This window comes from Tasmannia lanceolata, unplaced genomic scaffold, assembly GCF_043159265.1.
Source record: "Tasmannia lanceolata isolate RefF3 unplaced genomic scaffold, GAP_Taslan_0.1 ptg000029l, whole genome shotgun sequence".
In the NCBI taxonomy this organism is placed as follows: domain Eukaryota; kingdom Viridiplantae; phylum Streptophyta; class Magnoliopsida; order Canellales; family Winteraceae; genus Tasmannia; species Tasmannia lanceolata.
This window is the reverse complement of record NW_027518706.1, coordinates 9,237,145-9,260,024: the sequence shown is the minus strand read 5'-3', so window position 1 is coordinate 9,260,024 and position 22,880 is coordinate 9,237,145. Positions and strand designations below refer to the sequence as shown.

General features: G+C 43.7%; 1 protein-coding gene across 1 annotated transcript; it reads left to right on the top strand.

Annotated features, from left to right (window-relative positions):
• The first annotated feature begins 21 nt into the window (after positions 1-21).
• On the top strand, positions 22-4,010 carry LOC143859125 (heavy metal-associated isoprenylated plant protein 3-like). Its single transcript, XM_077369806.1, has 5 exons — positions 22-150; positions 249-366; positions 1,008-1,216; positions 2,218-2,305; positions 3,397-4,010. The coding sequence occupies exons 1-5, from the start codon at positions 142-144 to the stop codon at positions 3,747-3,749; spliced, it is 777 nt and encodes a 258-aa protein (XP_077225921.1). The 5' UTR covers positions 22-141; the 3' UTR covers positions 3,750-4,010.
• Positions 4,011-22,880: the final 18,870 nt, after the last annotated feature.

Genomic DNA, 22,880 nt, shown 5'->3' with positions numbered 1-22,880 from the left:
ATCATCCACATCCCTCCAATAGCATACATCACGTCGCCTCTCTCTCTCTCTCTCTCTCTCTCTCTCCCCCTATCTCTGCTTATTTATTCTCCAACCGCCTTCATTCCTCATTCTCCAAATTTCTCTCAAAACACAACAGCCATGGGCGAGGTAAAAGAGAGAGAGAGAGTTTTCCTGAACAATATCATTTTTTTCCTCTGTTCTCTACCTAAAATTTCCTGTCTTTTATTTTGCTTGAAATTTTGCAGAAGAAGAACGAAGGACAAAAGAAGAAAGAAGAGGGACTAATCACAGTAGTTTTGAAGGTGGATATGCATTGTGAAGGATGCGCAAAGAGAATCCGCAGTTCTGTTAAAGGATTACCAGGTAAAAATAAATAAAAAATCCTCAAACCCTAATTCATCATAAATTAATTTCAATTTCATTCAAATTATCAGTTATAACTTTTCATTTTCTCCTCTGTTCTACTTTTCACCCTTTTTTCTTTTTTCTTTTCCTCTTTATGATTCTTAGCTTTTTGTGTCCTTTACTTTTTATATTATCTGGAATCATGAAAAGGAGAAAAATAAGAAAAAAAAAAATTGTGCAGATTGAAAAATAAGGGCTTTGTTTTGAATTCTCTGCTTTAAATTAATGAACCTGGAAATTTCCATTTGATTTCTAGTCCTTGTTTTGGTTTTTATTTTGGGAGATTTTATATTGGGTAAGACCGTATTATCCCTTATTTTTCAAAAGCTACTGTACGTTCACACCATAGTATGATCCAAACCGTCCATTTGATGGGTCACAATGTAAATAGATCATGCCAAAAAAAAAAAAAAATATTTCCATAGGATGATCTTAGCCCTCCATTGGAAACCTCTATAGATCGGAGGGCTGCGATCATCCTATGTATATGACTTTTCAAATGGACGGTTTGGATCATCCTATTGATTCACGTGGGTGTAGTAGGTTAGACTGTTTTTTAGATTGGACTGTTAGTGAAATGACTGTTTTGCCCTTTGCAGGAGTGGAAGAGGTGAAGGGAGACAGCAGTAATAACAAGCTAACGGTGGTGGGCAAAGTTGACCCTGAGATGCTTCGAGAGAGAGTGGAGAAGAAAATGAAGAAGAAAGTTGAACTAATCTCTCCCCAACCCAAGAAAGATAAAGACGGGGGTGCGAAAAAGACAGAAGAAAAGGGTGATAAAAAAGCAGACGAGAAGAAAAACAAAGAGGTAAAATTCTCCCATAACAAACAGAAAAAACAGTGAAAAATTACAACTTAGTGGGCCCCACAAAGACTTTTACTTGGGTTTTTTTTTTCTTTTCCTGGGATTTATGTGGGTAAAGGTAGGAGATAAAAGAGGGACAAACATTAATTAGAGAAAAAGATATTATGATGAGCGGAGAGAGAGGTTAGAGAGAGAAAGAGAGCTGATGTCAGCAAGAAAAAGCTGATGTGACCACTAAATATTCTCCCACATAAATCCTAGGAAAAAAAAAAACCCAGCAACCAAATGGAGCGGTTCATACATGGTGTTAGCCCTTAGTAGGGGTGGCAAAATTGGCCGAACCGAACCGGAACCGAGCCTAAACCGAACCGAAAATTCGGTTTCGGTTTGGTTAAACCAGACCGATTCAAATTTCGGTTTGGTTCGGTTTGATCCCCAAACCGAACCGAAACAAAATATTTCCAATTATTATGAGTAAGGGGTGGCAAAATTGGCGGAACCGAACCGAAACCGAACCGAAAATTCAGTTTTGATTCGGTTTTGGTTTGGTAAAACCAAACCGATTCAAATTTCGGTTCGGTTCGGTTTGGGGTCGAACCGAACCGAAACCGAACCATTGCCACCTCTAGCCCTTAGGATGATCCTTAACAAGTTTTTAAGGGGTTTTTAGAGATTTTCTATGGTGTTAGCTAGCCCCCCTAGGATGGGACACTAGTTTTTAGAGATTTTATATGGTGTTATCTCCTATAGTCTATATGAAGTTAGAGATTTTATATGGTGTTACTCCCTAGAGTCCATTATTTTTCAAAAAATCATATGGTGTTACACCATAGGAGTTGATCCTAACTGTCCACTTGATTGGCCACAACATAAATATAGTGTGTCCACAAAATCATTTCCATGGAATGATTCCAGCCCTACGATCTATAGAGAAACTGCATATTGTGGAAACATATATAGATGATTTTTTTGGCTTAGTTAATTATTTTTTCCTTTGATTTCAGCCTCAGGTGACTACTGTTGTTCTGAAGATTCGGCTTCATTGCGAAGGTTGCATCCAGAGGATCAGGCGGATAACTGTGAAGTTCAAAGGTTCATTCATTCCCAATTAAATATTAGTTCCATCTTAATTGGCAATTTATTAGTCCTAACTATCTTTTATTAAGGCCCCGTTTTGGATTTTGTGAGCTGATTGTAATTAAAACTGATTATTGGACTCAAATTTATGTTGGGTTTTGCTAACGAGTTAAGCATCATTTAATGACCATTGGGAACATGATTTCACACGTACTTCTATACTTTTACACCCTTTTTTCTTATTTTTTTCATCAAAGAATGTGTAAATTCATGATCTCCAAGTTCATTAAATGATGCTTAACAAGCAAAACCCATTTATGTTTAGGCCCTGTTTGTTTTTTTATTATGACAACCAATTGTGGAGTCCACAACCGATTATTGGACGGAAAATTGCACTAAATTTGAGTCCAATAATCGGTTGGTGACTCCACAATCGGTTGCCACAACCAAACAGGTCCTCAATTTTGAACCCAATAATCACTTTTGGACTCAAAATCGGTTATCAAAATCCAAAACAGGTTTGGCTTGAGCCCGGCCCAAAGTGTACTAGCAGATTTTACTCTCAAATGACTATAATACCCTTTGCCTCTTCTAATATTGGTTTCATTCTGGAGGGTATTTTAGTCATTTTTGGCTCCTATCATAGTCATTGTTTGAGGGTAGGTAATACGAAACGTGGGGCGTTTTTTATGAGGTAGGTGTTTTTATAAAGAAGTCCCTCGTTGAACCTTTTATTAGAACATGCCTTAAACTTAAATATCCATATTGAAATTGACTCCTCCTTTTTATATGATTTCGTAAATGTCAAGTCTTTAACTACCCCCGTTTTCAATGCCTTTTAGTCTTTGACTACCTTCATGAAGAAGTTTTAACATTAGGATTGCAGGAATTTTCTGGAACAGGGCCTACAGAATAATAGAAATCCCAAGAAAATTTTCCCAAGAATTTTTTTCTTGCAATCCAAACAGGCTTATAGAAATCCCAGATTTCAGTGCAACACCAACTTTTCATTCATTATGGGCAAACATCACTTTGTGAAAAGACGAAAATTCCCATAGCCCACTATTATTATACACCGAATGATTCCGTGTATGGGCGAAATGCAGGTGTGGAGAACGTATCAATAGACTCTCAGAAGGATCTTGTGACAGTGAAAGGAACCATGGATGTGAAAGACCTCACTGTATACCTCAAAGAGAAGCTCAAGACTAACGTTGAGATTGTCCAACCAAAGAAAGATGACGACAAGAAGAAAGACAAAGAGAAGGAGAAGGAGAAAGAGAAAGAGAAAGAGAAAGACGGGAAGAAAGAAGATTCCGGCAAGGCGGTACCGGAGGCGAACAAGATGGACTATTGGGGGCCTGGATTGGGGAGTGGGTATGGTGGATACACGGTAGAGTACGTGCATGCGCCTCAGATTTTCAGTGATGAGAACCCAAATGCTTGCTCTGTTATGTAGAGAAGAACATACTAGCTGTAGTTAAAAAAATGTAAATAAGAAAATTACCAGGGCAAATTGGGAAAATAAACCTATAGAGAGGGACAGTGGTATAGAAAGCTTTTGTTAGTTGGTCTGTTTTTTTTTTGTTTGCTACTTAAATTTCTTGTTGGTTTATTCATTTTTGTTTTTGTAGTAGAAGTCTATGTTTTGATAATAGAACAAGAAAGATATGGAAGATTGTGTATTTTCTTAATCAACTGTTCAGATTTTGCCAAGTCATTTCCCTTCTGTTTTGTTGAATTTTTTTTTATCATGTTGCACGAAATAGGATTTTCTTACTCTAGTTCATTTGTCTTATTTGATAGTGGTCTATTAATAATCCTTTGCTCCTGCTTTTCTTAGAGTTGGTGTTATTTAATCATTCATACTTCAATAAGGTCATTTCCAAGGAAAGACAGACAAAAGGGGTGGAATTGATGGAAAATGATCACACGTTTGTCTCTGCTTAGATAAAATAAATAAAAGTTCCCGGAGACGTGTGATCGAATCCCACCCGGGCTTACCCGATGCGCGTGGTTTACGGGCTTTTGCGCGCATCCGCAGGGAATAGTCCTATTTCCAAAGGGGATGCGGACACCCTATGTCACCCAAAAAAAAATAAAAATAAAAAATCCTCATTCTAGAGCTTATCAAAACTTGATGTGCCTCTTTTATTTAAAACCTTATGTACGTAAAGTTTCGTCACCTATTAAAACTATTAAATCCTCATTCAATACCTTTTAGCTATAAAATACTATTTTTAACCCTTATCAATGTAAAATTTCTATGACTATCAACACTATAAAATACATTGTAAAATGTGAATCTCTATAACTATTAAATGCCTCATACAATGTGGTAAATTTCTTGGAAGATATAAATTATTTAAGGGATGCTTAGTAGGGCACGACCCCATTGGAATACGATGAGGCGTCCAATACAGTGTATTGGATCTTAATTTTGAGTGATCTAATATGTTTCATATTTACTAGGGAATCTCTAAGAAAGGCATTTCACGCCTGACTTTTGCACCGGAGAACAGGCATTTTCAGTAGATTATGTCTTATTCATTTAATTTATATGAGGTGGCTGTTCTCTCCTGCAAAAGTCAGCCGCGAAATTCCTTTATGCTAAATTACCTAAAAATTACTTAATTCATTGTCATTTATCTCTTATTGCCCAAAATTCAGGCAAATTATGTAATCCCAATGTTCAATAATATGTGTTTTTGTCGTTGCATGAAAAGAAGATTTAGGGTAAGATTTGTTTGTACGTTGTTTTGTTTAAAATGTCACTCAGCAGTCAGCAGCCTTGAGAAAAAGAAGTGGTCCTCTTTTCAAAGTCCTTTTGTGGGGTTTGAAAGTAATAAAGAGATGGAGCTTTAAAACTGCACTCACATGGGAAGAAGGTTCGAGGAACTACACTGAGTAAATCGGAGAAGATAGGGTTTTGGTCATAAAAGGAGGGCGGTGTACAATGTAGTCGACACTATCATTTCAGTGGGGTTTGGCCCTAACAACAATTTCAAACTTTGGGATTGTATTGCACAAAGCCTCATGACTCCATCCTCAAAACAATCATTGATATATCCATGCTAGACAAGCAAAGCCCACATGTGGGTACTCTCTCTCTCTCTCTCTCTCTCTCTCTAATCACATAAGTTTCCAAAATGTCATTCGCCTTTTCCAGAATAATTTTTTCCAGGAAAATATTTTACCCTATACCATATTTTGATGGGATGGGGCCCATATTCTATTCCCTAAGAATGGTATGGGTAGGGCCTATCATTTATCAACTCTATCCAAACCCTATATCTTGGGACCCACTATGAATGGTAAGGCCCAATGTTTAATGATTGTGGCTAGCATGGGAGCTCACGGTGTCTACCCAAACCTGTGTATAAGATGAAGCCCACGATTTTACGCAAACCTATGTGATGGGGTGTGAAAACACCAGCCTCTCACAGGCTGCCACCTGTCCCAGAGTAGGTGAGATCCAGCCTCTCACAGGCTGCCACCTGTCCCAGAGTAGGTGAGATCCAGCCTCTCACGGGCTGCCACCTGTCCCAGAGTAGGTGAGATCCAGCCTCTCACAGACCACCACCTGTCCAGGACACCTCAACAGATCTTCCCTATAAATAGGGGACTAAAGCTCAGACTAATGGGTAATGCGAAAATCCCTTCTCTCCCTAAAACTCTTAGACATCTCCCCTTCACTCCTGCTCATACTGACTTGAGTGTCGAAGGGCCTGTCCGGAGTAAAATCCGGTCTGGTCTTCTGACCTCGTTTGCCTTTTGCAGGACTAAGCACTCACCACAGGACTCATACTCAACCTCCCTCGTCACTCGCTCTCAGTTCTTACGCCACTGCTGTACCTGTTACCGATTTTAGGTCTAACAGATTGGCGCCATCCGTGGGACCAAGAACTAAAAGCTGTTCTTACATATCTCACTTACAAAAATGGCAGGGCGCAAGAGTGCGCGGTTAGCTTCTGCGCAGAACGACCAAGCCGCGCTACCTCGTAGGACCCGGAGCGGTCGAATCGCCTCGATGGTAGTGGCAGCATCTGCCGACCAAAGCCTTCCTCGCTCGGAGCATCACAATCCCGTGCCCACCTCGGAGCAAGTCCAAGCCCTCTTCCAGCAGATGACGGCCCTTGTTGGTTAGTACCAACAACTACTTCAAGCACCCCCTCCACCTCCTCCAGAGGCCCCGCGATCTGCCCAAGGAGTCCACAGGGGAGAGTCATCACGTCATGGGGAGGGCAGAACTCATCACTCCGCTAGACAAGTTCATCGCCCCATAGTGAGGCACGCCCAGACAGAACCTCATCACCGCGAAAGATCGCGGTCTCGCTCCACGCAGAGGCGCCGGCCTCACGAAGATCGTTTGCCACCGGCAAAATCTCGGCCTCGTCGTAGGAGTCCGGAAAGTCAGTCCGGTTCTGCGGCAAGCCCATTTGTGGGAAGAATCAGGTCCCCAGACCGCAGAACGGATCCGCTGCTACAGAGAATGGAGGAGATGAACCACCGAATAGAGGAATTGGCGAAGGATCAGAGCCGGCCCGCCTCCAGAGCGTTCTCAAGCAGAACGCCGTTCACTAGTGATGTCCTGAGTGCTCCAGCACCCAGAGGATTTAAAATGCCTGCCGTCCCTCAGTACGACGGCACTACCGATCCCGTGGATCATTTGGAGACATTTAGAATAATGATGCTCCTCCACGGCGCCTCCGACGGCTTCATCTGCAGAGCCTTCCCAACGACGCTCACTGGCGCGGCAAGAGACTGGTACTCCAGGATCAAACCAAACTCCATCAACAATTTCGATGATTTTGGAGAGGATCTGGTCCGCCATTTCATGAGTAGCCGTAGGCCGAAGAAAACGACTGCATCCCTGATGGCCTTGCGACAGGATGATAATGAACCCCTGAAGGTGTTCGTCCGCCGCTTCAACAGGGAGGCACTACAGGTGCCCAATTTAGATCCCTCAGCGGCTATGAACGCACTCCTCACCGGTGCAAGATCTGATGATTTTCGTCGAGCGGTGGCTCGGCAAAATCCGCACTCACTGGCGGATCTCATGGCCGGGGCAGAAGAGTACATAACAGTGGAAGAAACACTGGCAGCTCTTAATTCAAACCGGAGGATAACCTCTGAAGAGAAGAATCTGCCTAAACAGCGTAGGGAGGATAAACCTCCCAGGAAAGAGAAGTCTCCACCCCCTCAGAGAAGAGAAGAGAACTTCACACCTCTCAATACCTCTAGAAAGCACATACTGGCGGCAATCAGTGAGGAGGAGTTTGTGAAGTGGCCGCCTAGAATGATCTCCAAGGGAAACAGAAGAGATCCTTCAAAGTACTGTCGGTTTCACAAGGACCACGGCCATGACACAGAGGATTGCTGGCAGCTCAAGGGAGAAATTGAGCAGCTGATCAGCCGGGGTTATTTGAAAAAATACATCCAGAATGACGGCCGCACCCAAGAGCGCAAAGGAAAGAGTCCCCAGGGCCGTAGCCCTCGAAGATCACAGCAGCCCCCTCCTCAGGATAAGACTTCTCAGGTCACCGACGCGCAGCCTGAGGCACCCCGATCTCAACCAAGGGGGGTTATCAATACAATCATGGGCGGACCAGCCGCTGGGGGCACCTCCTCTGCTGCTCGAAAAGCATATGCACGGCAAGTTAACGCCGTTCACACAACCAGCAAAAAGTCAAGAACGGAGAATGAGATCTCCTTCTCGGACGCAGATCTGGACAGCCTTATTTTGCCCCACGACGATGCATTGGTGTTAACCATGCTCGTTGCTAACTGGGAGGTAAAGAAAATTCTTGTGGACAACGGGAGCTCAGCGGATATTCTATACTACCATGCCTTCGAGAAAATGATGATAGGCGACGACCGTCTAAGGCCGGCGAACTCAGATTTGTTCGGCTTCTCCGGAGAGGTCGTAAAAGTGGTAGGACAGATCGAGCTCCCTGTTCTTGTCGGAGATTCACCATGTCAAGCGTTCGCCATGGTTAACTTCCTGGTAGTGAAGGCCACCTCGGTCTATAATGCTATCTTGGGACGGCCTGGCCAGAATCTGATCCGAGCAGTCGCCTCAGCATACCACCAAAAAATGAAATTCATAACCCCTAATGGCGTGGGGGAAGTTCGCGGAGATCAGCCTCAATCAAGGGAGTGCTATGCAATGGCACTGAAAGGAAAAAACGCAGTGGAATCACTGCCAATCGAACTGCTTGATGTAAGGGACGAAGTCAGGGGTACTCAACCCGCTGAGGACCTACTCTCCATCCCACTGTGCCCGGAGGACGGTGAGAAAGTCGCTCTGATCGGTTCCTCCCTTAGTAGTAGCATTCAACATCAACTCACCGAGTTTCTCCAGGGCAATGCAGATGTCTTTGCATGGGTTCCTGCCGATATGCCCGGCATCGATCCAGAGATCAGCACTCATAGGCTTGGTGTCGATTCAACCTGCAGACCGGTGAAACAGAAAAGGAGACACTTTGCTTTTGAAAGGCGACAGGCAATAAAAGAAGAAGTGGAGAGGCTTCTGAAGGCTGACTTCATTCGCGAGATTCGATATCCGGACTGGCTAGCAAACGTAGTCCTAGTCAAGAAGACTAATGGAAAGTGGAGAACCTGCGTCGATTTTACTGATCTGAATAAGGCTTGTCCCAAGGACAGTTATCCGCTCCCGAAGATCGATCAGCTCATCGACGCCACAGCGGGTCATGAACTGTTGAGCTTCATGGACGCCTTCTCCGGATATAACCAGATCAGGATGTACGAATCGGATATACCAAAGACCTCATTCGTCACAGATCAAGGGACTTATTGCTACCGAGTCATGCCCTTCGGCCTCAAAAACGCTGGAGCTACTTACCAAAGGCTGGTGAACAGACTGTTTCAGAACCAGATCGGCTGAAACATGGAAGTTTATGTGGACGATATGCTGGTCAAAAGTCGAAGTGCACAAGACCACGTGTCTGATCTCAGAGAAACATTTCAGGTCCTAAAGAAGCACAACATGAAACTCAACCCCACCAAGTGCACTTTTGGTGTCAGTTCGGGGAAGTTCTTAGGATTTATGGTGAGCCAGCGAGGGATAGAAGCAAACCCAGAAAAGATCAGAGCCGTGATGGAGCTTATCGCCCCAAAAACCATCAGAGAAGTTCAGCGGCTCACGGGAATGATAGCGGCGTTGGGTCGCTTCATCTCCAAATCGGCGGAGAGATGCCTGCCTTTTTTCAGTGCGGTTAAGGGCCTCAAAACTGCGCCCTGGACGGAAGAATGCCAGATTGCCTTCGACGAGCTGAAAAGGTATCTGTCCTCCCCGCCATTATTAACAAAGCCGGAGCCAGGTGAGGAGTTATTTCTATATCTCTCCGTTAGCTCCACGGCACTGGCAGCTGTCCTCGTCCGCGAAGAGCACCGCCAGCAAAAACCAATCTATTATGTCAGCAAGGTTCTTCACGACGCAGAAACAAGGTACCAGCGGGTCGAGAAATTGGCTTACGCGCTGGTAATGGCTGCAAGAAAATTAAGACCGTACTTTCAAGCTCACACTATAAAGGTCTTGACTGACCAGCCGCTTCGGCAAGTACTCCATCGACCAGATATCTCCGGACGACTTGTGAAATGGGCCGTAGAGCTGAGCGAGTTCGACATCCAGTACGCTCCAAGGCCAGCCATCAAGGCCCAAGTACTGGCAGATTTCGTAGCAGAGTGCACCATCCCCCAGCAGGTCGTCGACCCCGAAGCGGTACTACTCCCAGTTGCAGAGAAAGCGGTTCCTGACGAATGCATAGCAGAAACTCAGACAGAAATCTTGCAACCGCCGGCAGAGCAGGACTCCATGACCAGCACACCAACTTGGGAAGTATATGTCGACGGTTCTTCAAATAAAAACGGCTGTGGAGCAGGCCTCATCCTCACTGGGCCTGAGGGGTTCACTGCGGATTATGCTCTGAGATTCGGATTCCGTGCGTCCAACAATGAGGCAGAATATGAAGCCCTCCTTGCCGGAATGAACCTAGCAATTCAGACCGGCGCCCGGAAATTAAAAGCATACTGCGACTCACAGCTGGTAGCAAATCAGATCCAAGGGGTCTTCGAAGCACGAGATGAGCGTATGGTTAAGTATCTTGCCAAGGTTCATCAACTCTCCAGCCGGTTTGCCAGTTTCGAGGTCATCAGAGTACCACGAACAGAAAATGCCAAAGCAGATGTACTGTCGAAGCTGGCTGCTTCTGGATACACCACTCTTGGAAGCATACGTATGGAATTCCTACAAAGATCTAGCATCGAAAGAGAAGCCGCAGATATAATGCAGGTGGAGAACGAGCCGTGCTGGATGGATGAGATCATTCATTACTTACGGGACGCGAAACTTCCCGAAGATAAGAAGGAAGCCCGTAAGGTGATACAGAGAGCCGCCCGATTCTCCCTCAGCAGTGACATTTTGTATAAAAGGTCCTACACTCTCCCGTACCTGAAGTGTCTGGGACCAAGTAACGCCGCGTACGCATTGCAAGAGACTCATGAAGGAATCTGTGGAGAACATCTGGGGGGCAAAGCCCTGGCGATCAAGGTACTCCTCAGAGGATTGTATTGGCCCACCATACGACAAGACGCGCTGAATCTGGTTAAAAAGTGCGAGAGGTGCCAGAAATTCTCCCCCACCATCCACCAGCCTGCTGTGGCGATGGCCCCAATTATCAGTCCACTCCCTTTTGCAGTATGGGGGATGGACATTCTGGGTCCTTTTCCACCGGCTTCTGGAAAGCGCATATTCGTGGTAGTGGCGATCGACTACTTCACCAAGTGGGTGGAGGCAGAACCTCTAGCCCAGATCACTGAGCAGAATATACAGAATTTCTTCTGGAAGGCAGTGGTCTGCAGATTTGGGATTCCCCGTGCCTTAATCACAGATAACGGCAAACAGTTCGACTGCCGGAACTTTCGGAAGTTCTGCTCTGACTTAAAGATTGAACAGAGATTCACTTCGGTTGCTCACCCCCAGACCAATGGGCAAACGGAAGTAACTAATAGGATCTTGCTTCAAGGGATAAAGAAGAGGCTGGATGAAAAAGCTGGCCGATGGGCAGATGAGCTCTACCATGTTCTGTGGGCTTACCGCACCACTCCTCGCACGACGACTGGTGAATCACCATTCAACCTCTCATTTGGAACCGAAGCCGTGATACCTGTTGATATAGGCACCCCATCTCCCAGAGTCATCAGTTTCCATGAGCAACTGAACAGCGACGGACTCCGCGCCAATCTCGACTTACTAGAAGAAATCCGGGAGGAATCTCGAATCCGGGTCGCCGCTTCTAAGCAGAAGGTGTCGAATTATCACGACTCCAAAATTCGCCCCAGAGAATTCAGGACAGGGGATCTGGTCCTGAGAAAGGCAGCCGTCTCCCAGCCGACGAAAGTAGGGAAACTTTCCCCAACTTGGGAGGGACCCTATCGAGTGAAGGAAGTTATCCGGCCAGGAAGCTATAAGCTAGAGACACTGGAGGAGCACCTATTACCCCACGCATGGAACTCCAAAAACCTCAGGAAATATTATCAGTAGTCGAATTATCCGGCGTGAAAAGGTGATCTTGTAAATTTGTATATTTGTTGTTATGAATAAATAATCTTCTTGCAAATTCAGTGTCACTTTTATATCTGAAAACCCAGTTCTTAAACTTGGTACGCACTGGAAACCCAGTTCTTAAACTCGGGTACGCACTGGAAACCCAGTTCACAAAACTTGGGTACGCACTGGAAACCCAGTTCACAAAACTTGGGTACGCACTGGAAACCCAGTTCTTAAACTCGGGTACGCACCGGAAACCCAGTTCTTAAACTTGGGTACGCACTGGAAACCCAGTTCACAAAACTTGGGTACGCACTGGAAACCCAGTTCACAAAACTTGGGTACGCACTGGAAACCCAGTTCTTAAACTCGGGTACGCACTGGAAACCCAGTTCACAAAACTTGGGTACGCACTGGAAACCCAGTTCACAAAACTTGGGTACTCACTGGAAACCCTGTTCACAAAACTTGGGTACTTGGTCACAATTCGACTACCAACAGCCTCATTCCCAGGTTATCAAAATTAAAAAGACAAAGTCAAGCAAATCACTCGGTTAAGAAGTATCAGAGACAGACAAATGTGATTTCATTGATCAGAATATGTGGGGCCTCGAGGGCCATTACAAAATTCACTTTAAAAATGCTGGTAAGAGCTGTAGGGTCTCAAGGACCATTACAAAAAGAGGTCAAAACAAAAAAAAAAAAAATAAATAAAAAATTCTAAGCATCTGGAAGAGAGGTGATGTCAGCAGGAGCATCAGCAGGAGTATCTGGCTCCTCATCAGTAATCTTCGGCCTGGCAGGGAGAGTCATGTTCTGCATCAATAAGTTTGGATTGCAGGCCTGGAGCTCCTGGAGGCAGTCGTAGTATCCAAGACTATAAGCCTCGCTCGACAGGCTGAAAAGTTCAGCCTCCTTTGCCTCTGTGGCCTCTTTCACTGCCTTCTCCTGCCTTTCAGTAGCTCTTCCTCTTTGAGCCTCCATGGCTTCAGCAGCCTTGGCCAGTTTCCTCTTCTCTGCGGCCAGATCCTCTTTCAACAACCTCCTCTCCTCCTCTATTCGCCCGATGCTCGTTTGAAGCTCCTGCACCTCAGCGGCCAACTTTCCGTTCACCTCTTCAGATGCAGTAATGGCTTGGGAGAACTTCTTACTCTTCTCCTTGAGGTCATTATAGTAGAGCAAGATCTGAAGAAAGAAACAGGCATCAGTATGGTGAAAGGAAGAAATGGGCAGAAAGTTAGCAAATCGAAGCACCACTTCCTTACCTGGTAAGCTGAGGATAACACAGCCTCCTCTCCTGTGGCTGGCGGCTCGTAAAGGATCTGTTGCTTGTCCTTCCGCAGCAAACACTTGCTCATGAGCTCTACTGCTACTCGGCTCTCGCCTAGGGCAGTGTCATCCTTCAAAACGGCCCAATTGGGTCGAAAGACATGCTCACTAAGCCCCGTAGGAGGACGAGCCCCAGAACCGGTTCCGGTAGAAGCACCACCGGATTTAGAAGAGCCACCGCCCTGAGCAAAGGGGCCTATTAGCTTCACCGTAGTCTTGGGCCTCTGGGATGGGGGTGGAGTGCCCTGTGACGGGGCCGGACTCCCCAGTACAGTCGCCTTTCTCTTCTGGCGCTCCTGTTGTGCCTGTGCAGCACCCTCCTGTGCCCGTGGCTGGGCTCCTTGTCTTCTCTTCTCGACGGTCGATTGTTTCTTCATTTCTGCCAGACAAGCAAGCAGTCAGAAGCAAGCATATAAAAAATAAACAGATTGCAGACAAGTCTAGCTACATACGTTCTGGAGTCGCGGCACTCACGCCCAGCCCGACCAGAATCGCCTCTTCAGAAAACTCCTTACAACGGATGAGGCCCGATTGCTCGATCTCCTTCCGCATCAAGGCGAATGTTATCCTGTCCTCACCTTCGAGGAGCAGCTTTCGACTCAGTTTTGAGGTATCTGGAGTGTCCCACACTAGAGGGACGGACCAGGGCTCACTGGCCTCCTGATCCACAACATAGAAGAATCTATTCTTCCACGAGTGAATCGACGAAGGAATGCCAGTGATTATCTTCCGTTCAGGGCGCTGGCTAATGTAGATCCAGCCCCCTTCTTTATGCTTCTTCAGGTGTGCACAAGCACGGAACAGTGACAAGGTCACGCTCCTCTCTAACCGACCGTGGACGAGGTATAAAAACCCAACTAATAATCTCCATGAGTTCGGAGCTACCTGGGCCGGGGCTAGTCCGTAGTATCGTAGCACCGCTGAGAAAAAGGGGTGCAACGGAAATCGGAGTCCTGCCCTCAGTGACTCATCATAAATACAGAGGTCCTGGCTCTCGTTGCAGGCTCTGTCTCCCTCTATAGCTGCCCTCAGTTCAAATCTCGGGGGCACACAGTATTTATCCCTGATATCTCCCAGCATAGACCTGGTGAGGTAGTTCTCCTCGACTAGAGCTCGCAAGTTGTATTTTGGATCGGCATCCATCCGCGCTCTAGCGATCACCTCCACCGCCCGGCCAGGAAGGAATGTTGTGGACGCTTCAGCAACGTCGCTCTCAACACTCCCTCCTGCTCGCGGGAGATTGCCAGTCAAGGGTGGAGTGGCATTCAGATCTAAGAACACTTCATCCCTATCCCCTCCGTCGTCACTATCTACAAGGTCTATCCTATCAGACGCCCTAGCCACTACAGGCTCCTGAGGCATCCTAAACTCCGAACTACTGCTAGTGGAGGACCCCGTACCGGACTCGGAATTGGAAGTACTACCAGACATAGTAAAAGGAAGGGCTGAGAGGAATACCGGTGAGTGGAGCTCGTAAAGATCTTGGAACGCGACTGCGAGCTACGGGCTGCGAACTGCGATCTGCGATCTGTGGACTGCGAGCTGCGAACTGAGAAGTGGAAACTCCCAGAGCAAGAAGAGGAAAAAGATGAAAAGTAAAAAGTAAAAACTGAAGGGGGGGTAAACCTCCTTATATAGTTTTTAAGAGGCGGTGGGGCAATAAATGCGATGCACGCATCTCGAGGTCATCCGGATTGCGCCACGTGTCCCCTATTTATGATGGACACATTCTCCCACCATCAATACGATCAAGCACGCGCGTAAACATTCACGTCCCAAGAATGGATCTCCGCACTCCGCACTCCGCACTCCGCACTCCGTATTCAGTCCGGAAAAAACCGTACTGGATATAACGCGTTCTCACAAAACGACAAAAATCAGTCCGGTCCGCACCAAACTGGCCGCAAGACGACAAAACTCAGTCCGGAAAAACCCGTACTGGATATAACGCGTTCTCACAAAACGACAAAAATCAGTCCGGTCCGCACCGAACTGGTCGCAAGACGACAAAACTCAGTCCGGAAAAACCCGTACTGGATATAACGCGTTCTCACAAAACGACAAAAATCAGTCCGGTCCGCACCGAACTGGTCGCAAGACGACAAAACTCAGTCCGAAAAAAACCGTACTGGATATAACGCGTTCTCACAAAACGACAAAAATCAGTCCGGTCCGCACCGAACTGGCCGCAAGACGACAAAAAACAGTCCGGTTGAAGCCGTACTCCGAACTGCGGACTGCTATCTCCGTACTGCGGACTGCGGACTGGATACGGCGCACTCTGAAAAGCGTCAAGAGCCAGTCCGGTTGAATCCGTACTCCGAACTGCGGACTGCGATCTCCGAACGGCGGACTGCGATCTCCGTACTGCGACCTCCGGACTGGATACGGCGCATTCTGAAAAGCGTCAAGAGCCAGTCCGGTTGAAGCCGTACTCCGAACTGCGGACTGCGATCTCCGAGCTGCGAGCTCCGGACTGCGAACTCCAGGCTCTCCATTTCACCTCCGAACAGCATCCGCCCATCCAGAAAAACAACCGACTACACTTTCCCAAGTCCCTCCATGACTTGGAAAACTGGGGGGCAACTGATGGGGTGTGAAAACACCAGCCTCTCACAGGCTGCCACCTGTCCCAGAGTAGGTGAGATCCAGCCTCTCACAGGCTGCCACCTGTCCCAGAGTAGGTGAGATCCAGCCTCTCACGGGCTGCCACCTGTCCCAGAGTAGGTGAGATCCAGCCTCTCACAGACCACCACATGTCCTGGACACCTGTCCAGGACACCTCAACAGATCTTCCCTATAAATAGGGGACTAAAGCTCAGACTAATGGGTAATGCGAAAATCCCTTCTCTCCCTAAAACTCTTAGACATCTCCCCTCCACTCCTGCTCATACTGACTTGAGTGTCGAAGGGCCTGTCCGGAGTAAAATCCGGTCTGGTCTTCTGACCTCGTTTGCCTTGTGCAGGACTAAGCACTCACCACAGAACTCATACTCAACCTCCCTCGTCACTCGCTCTCAGTTCTTACGCCACTGCTGTACCTGTTACCGATTTTAGGTCTAACACTATGTATTGACCGGAGCACACCATTTTACACCTCTTGGTTTGATGGTGTGAGGCACACCGTTTTCCTCTATGACCATTGCTTGGGGTGTAGATAAGCCAAAAATAAATTAAATGGTGGACCTTGACGATGACGATGGCGAATAACAATAACAATAATAATAAATATTTTATTTTATAATAAATTAGTTAGTTCTCTAAACAAATCCTTAGGTGGTGAGCTTTCTTTCTAGTCATCCTTGTACAATAAAATAAAGGTTTTAAAATACAAGTCGTGTTGATAGAAAACTAGTGTGGCATGAATCAGAGTGCATGTCTAATAGAGACAATTAGAAATCCAAGAACGTGATCTAAGGTAATGCGTCATGAAAGTGGAAGATTACGACCTAATGATAGTGATTTTCTAATAATAATACTATTTCTAACCATTCTGACTAATGATTAAGAAAAGTTGTTGATATGATTAGTGACTCTTAAATGAAAAATTAAAGAACTACAAGAGGTGAAATAAATTACTTAGGATTTTTGTAATTTCTAGATTTTGCTCGCTAGTTGTTTGGTATAGGGTCTACAGATATGGGTTAAGGTTTCTAGATCGACTTGGGTCGGAGTTTTAGAAGAAGGGATAAAGTGGCTGCCAAGTCGGTTTTCATTTGGTATAAATAACATGCGAGTAACCTTATTCAAATCAATAGCCCAAACCGTGTCTCTACACATGATGACTGACCCTTCCCTTGAAGTGGGTTGAGAGGTTGATCTTCCCTCTAATTAAGAAGACCAACCTCATGGCGAGCTCATTTGGGATCGTAACATGACCTACATGATTGAATGGCCCAGATCGATTATCATATGCACCAATTTTATAATTAAAATGGTTATATGCATTAGGGTTTGATGTATAGATCCTCAAATTGATTGTTCTTTTTTTTTTTTTTCTTCATAGGATGTTTGCTTATAAATTCTTAACATGTAACATTAATATAATCAAGGTATTAAATTTCGACCGAAATCAAGACCGAAACCAAATCTACCGAAATCCAAAATTGACAAAACGTACAAATTTCGGCCGAAATTTCAGCCCAAAAAACCAGCATTTTGAGGCACTTTACAAAATTTCGGCCTTTCTTGATTTCAGCTGAAATTTCCGTTTCGGTGAGGACCAAAATATGCCCCGAAACCGAAATTTAAATCCTTGAATATAACAAGAAAAACTTTCGGCATGTATCTTTGTGGGTGTAAAATCTCAATCAGCATAACATTTCTATTGGGGTAAAAGTTCTTATCTACATCAAATTCCTATTCATGTAAAATCTTTGTCAATTACTTGTCGGGGGATAATACGACCTTTAGATCGTCCATGTTTAATAAAATATCTCTACCGACGTAAAATAATAAAATCCTTATTGGAGTAACACGATGGTTCTCTCGTGTTTTCTCTTTCCTTTTGAAAGATATTTAAATAAATGTTTTTGACTTTATTTAAAACAGTACAATACATAAGTTGGTCATTTTTCCAAATTTATGCCCTACATAGAAAATACAATATACTTTTGGATATGTTATCAGCACAACCCTGTTTTGATAATTGTACTAATGCATCTTTTTATTTATTTATTTAAAGAGCGGTTTACATTTACTACAGTTCCCGGAAAGCTCTCACAAGCAAATTAAAAGAGAAAAGACAAGCTGAATTTGTGCAATTATTTAAACATGGCAGTGTCACTAGCCTATACTATTTTGGTAAAAATAATATACTCAACTGGGTCGCATCTTACATTCTTACTTAGCAAATAGAGAAGGAACCATAGTTTTATAATTGCAAGAACTGAGCTTGTCTTTTCCTTTTTGATTGGCTGGGAAGTTGGAAGAGCTTTCGGGGAACCGTAATAACTCTTGATAGCTATTTAAATAATAAAAGACAACATGGGTCAGTGCAATTATCAAAACATGGTTGTGCTGATATCATTTCCCAAATAATATACTCAACTGGGTCTCATCATCCGTAGCAAATAGAAGGAACCATACTTTTATAATTGCACAAACTGAGCTTGTCTTTTCCATTTTGATTGGCTTGGAAGAGCTTTCATGGAACCATAATAATAACTCGATAGCTATTTAAATAATAAAAGACAAGATGGTTTAGTGCAATTATCAAAACATGGTTGTGGTGATATCATTTCCCAAATGATATACTCAAGTGGGTCGTATCAATCCTTTGCAAAATAGTGTAAGGGACCAATGAGGAACCTAATTGCTGATTCATGAATTTGACTCTTTGACACGTGTCGGCATATTCCTTGTAGTTTCCTTTCACACGGAAAAGATGTATACATACATAACTCCATGCATGCATGGTGGACAATAGTCAATACATCATGGCCATTGGCATGACGGAAAAAACAATGTTTGTTTGAAACTACGCGGATATTCTTGACCAGAAGGTCGTTAGAGCTAGAAGTAGTGGGTCCACTCCACGTCATCCTTCGTCATGTTGATTTCCACATGCTAGTGTCACTCGCTTCTCAGGTGCTTCCTACAAATGCGGGTACTTAATCGTATCCATCCTAAGAATCAACGGCTGGATATGCGTAATTAGGGGTGCAACTTGGCTTGGGTAGTTGGCATTTCCTCTGGTTGGGTTTGGTTAGGGTTGGGACCTCAAATTAAATTTGGGGCTAACCCTAACCCAATTTAATTTTGGGTTAGGTTAGCTTGAGGCCTCGGGCAATCCAACCCGACCTGATCCGAACCTGACCTCCTTGATGGGCAATCAGATTGACTTGACTGATTATTGAGAAAAAGGTGAATTCAGAGAACATGAATTCCATTTTTCTTGGAAAAAATAAAAATTGATGATTGGAGCTTGGGAAAAACCAAAAAAGAGAGAGAGATATAGAGAGAGAGAGAGAAATCAACATAAATAAAATTGTTAGTATCTCCCCAACCACTCGTCCGATTTTTGAGATCTTATTAATTTTGGAAACGGCACAAAAATACCTACAACATTCTAGTTCACTAGTTTTCAAGATTTTTCCGTATGTATAGAAGTCCAAAAATCAGGTTAAAAAACTGGTTGCATTAGTACGGCGCGAATGCGCATTGGAAATCCACCCAAGCAACCTAGGCATGACATGACTGCCATGATTCACGCCTTGGAAATCCACCCAAGCAACCTAGGCATGACATGGCTGCCATGTTGGTACTGCATCATGTATGTACTCATTATTAGATAGAATCAAATCTCTTTAAGACTTGGATAATTGATACATTTTGTAAATCTATACAAAAGTCTGTAAATGCACTATACATGTTAAAGAAAAACACAAGTTAGAAAGAATTCTCAAAGATTTCATGTTCCTTCAATAATGCCGGTTTAAACAAGACCCCAACATTAGAAGTAGCATGTGAGAGATCACTTTGTGGCGTGCCATTGTCAATGCATACGTTACCTTGTTTAAAACAAAACAGGCATAATAAATTAATAACATCCAGAACAAAAAGAAGACAGTAGAATGATGGGTCACATTCTTACCTGGTATTTGTCATGGTTGATGCATGTTTCTAACAGTCAAGGGTCCACCAGTTTGAATGGTTTAGATCATCCATACTGGATTGAAGTATTATTTGATATAAAAAAGGAAAACATAATAGTATTAAATACACATGGTATGTTTTCCTTTTGAAAAAAGTATTCATGTATTTTCCCTGTCAAGGGTGTATTCAATGAAGACACCCATCTACAGAAGTAAATGGTTTTTCTATTTCTAATTTTATTTGGGATTTTATACATTTTTTAAGGGCTTTTGTGCATTGTCACAAAAAAGTTTTCAACATGCTATGTCACTAATAATTGTTTTCTTTATGGACAAATTATTGGTAATATTACGGAAACATATATTACTTATTTAATGTCAATATATATATATATATATATATCTACTATAATAAGCTGGATGGAAAAGAAGAGAATTGTTTGAAAATTATATGAGAATTACACATCACTTTTTTTGACTTTTTTTAACAAATGCACCCATTCAACTCACATATTTTCAATCCTACCCCCTCCTTATGCTTTTAACAAAGGCACCCATTAAAGCCATATAATTTTAATCTTACCCCCTCCTTTATGGTTTTTTAATAAAAACGTCAGCATAGGAACGTGGCTACACTGGGTTCGGCTACCTTGGGGCCAGCATAGGGTCAGTACAGAGTAGGATCCGCTCAGCAGCAGGGGCCCTGACAAGGTCTTCAACCCTCCAGGTGCGTGCCATCACCTATAACAAGCAACACCAACCACTAGTAAAACTTTTGATAATACATCTATAATAATAGTCAAATTTGGGAAAGTAGTCAAATATATTTCCTCCAAGGGTTCTATAGGTTCTTAAACCTAAAGCTCTGATACCACTTTAATTGTCACACCTTAACCCGGAATCCGGGGTCAGGCCTGCGCGACAGCCGCCACATGCCCGCAGGGTCGCCCCCACAAGCACACAAGGCTCATTCACAATCAACCATACATAACATATGGAGCTGCTAAATAAAATTTTGGAAACAAGATCTATTTAAACCGTTAAGATCAAATATGGCATAAAGAGTTCATCATAATCTTCTAAACCATAGCTAATGTTGATTACAAATACCTCTGAGATCAACTGAAATCACTTGACTACACTGAAAATGAGTCCTACTCCGATGAACCTCTACTTCAGGGATCCAATGACAACCGCTCTATTGCTCTTCAATTTTCTGGGGATCTACGGACACTCCATCCTTTGAAATTACATGCCTCATGAGTGCCACCCGAACGATCCAGAAGTCACACTCCTTGACCTTGGCTCAAAGCTTCTCTTCTCTCAGTATCTGCAATACCTGCCTCAAATGCTCCTCCTGCTCGTCGTTTCACTTTGAGTAAATCAGGATTTCGTCTATGAATACCACTACCAATCGGTCAGGGAATGGCATGGACACCCTATTTATCAAATCCATGAAGGTTGCCAGTGCGTTAGTCAAACTGAACGGCAACACCGAGAACTCATAGTGCCCATATCCGGTATTGAAAGCTGTCTTGGGTACTCTTCTGGCTTGATCCTTAACTGATGGGAGGGAAACAATCTGTCATGCCTTGGCCCCACTATGTAATTATGTTCTGGTTCTTGGTTTTTCACCTTCCCTGGTTTTGTTTTCCAGCAGCATTTACTGTGCCCGGCCCACTCCGCGGGGCCCTCTCTTAGAGATGCTGAAAATAGGTCTTCACGGGGAGAAGGGGAGTTCACATATATAGCCTAAAATCTTTCTCTCCCCTTCCGATGTGGGATCTTACAATCCAACCCCCCTTAGGGCCAGCGTACCCCTTGGCACACCGTATTGTGGGAGATATTGCTCTGATACCATTCCGTCACGCCCCGACCCCATTGTGTAAATATTATCAGGTTCTAGGTTTTTCAGCCCTCCCCAGTTTTGTTTTCCAGCAGCACTAACTATACCCAACCCACTCCGTGGGGCAGCTAATTGGAGATGCTGAAAAACACGTCTACATAGGGAGGAGAGTTACAAATGTAGCCCTTTCTCTCCCTTACGATGTGGGATCATATAATACATATATATTAAATGTTGATTTGATTTCTAAGTAACTCATTTTAATAATTCTTATTATTTTCTTTGATCCCCCTTTTGTTTTGGGCTATTTAGTTAATATTTTATGAATGATAAAGTCTTATAATGCCTTACATGATATGTGTTTTACAAGGACACCAATTTTTTAGCACACAAGCTTACTAAGTTACTCAAGTGTAGATTGCTCAAATGTTTTCATATTCCATTGAACTTATTCATATTTTTCTTTTATTTTTGGTCTAAAAATCAATAATAGATAGGGAATACTATTGGTGAGCTTGAGCTTATATGAGCTAGAGTGCAACAAAAACATGGGTCCCACATTTTTTGGGGGTGGTCCAAAGCATTCATTTGGAAGGACTTTACATAGATAGGGTGTGTAAAAAAAAAAAAAAATAGGTCCATAGGATCATACTAACCCATCCAAAAGTGGAGGGGAAAATGGAAAGACAATGTTTGTCGACAAATCTGCCCATTTTTGCCCTCTACTTTTGGAGGGGTTAGGATGATCCAATGGACTTAGTTTTTGGTACACACCCTATCTATGATGGGGCCTTGCAAATGAATGGTTTGGATCACCACAAAAAAATGTGGGACCCGTGTGTTTGGGCACTCGAGCTCATAAGCTTATATGAGCTCGAGCTCACGAACAGTTTTACCTAATAAATATGAATATATGTTATCAATCATATCATAATGTCTAATGGGTCCTTTTTTCACAACATTACTGAATTTTGGACACTTTTAAAGCATGTTAAACGAGTGTAAAGAGCACTTTTAACATACAAAATTATGCAAATAATTAAAATCATTTCTTTAAAAAAAATCCCAATTTTTATGTCCTGAAGTAAACATAAAATCTCTATAATAATTTAAAAACTCAACAAATTAAATGCAAATTTTAGGAACTAAATGGAATCCCTTTGTACGTACTTAACCAACCTTCCTTGCTTTTTCTATACTGTTTTATAAATTAATGTTTAAATATAGGCGACTGATATTGGCACTGTA

What these genes read in the sequence shown, in the direction of transcription:
- LOC143859125 (XM_077369806.1), top strand. An exon ending in TTCTGTTAAAGGATTACCAG is followed by an intron (nt 367 to 1,007) that starts GTAAAAATAAAT and finishes TGCCCTTTGCAG; the next exon opens with GAGTGGAAGAGGTGAAGGGA. An exon ending in GATAACTGTGAAGTTCAAAG is followed by an intron (nt 2,306 to 3,396) that starts GTTCATTCATTC and finishes GGCGAAATGCAG; the next exon opens with GTGTGGAGAACGTATCAATA.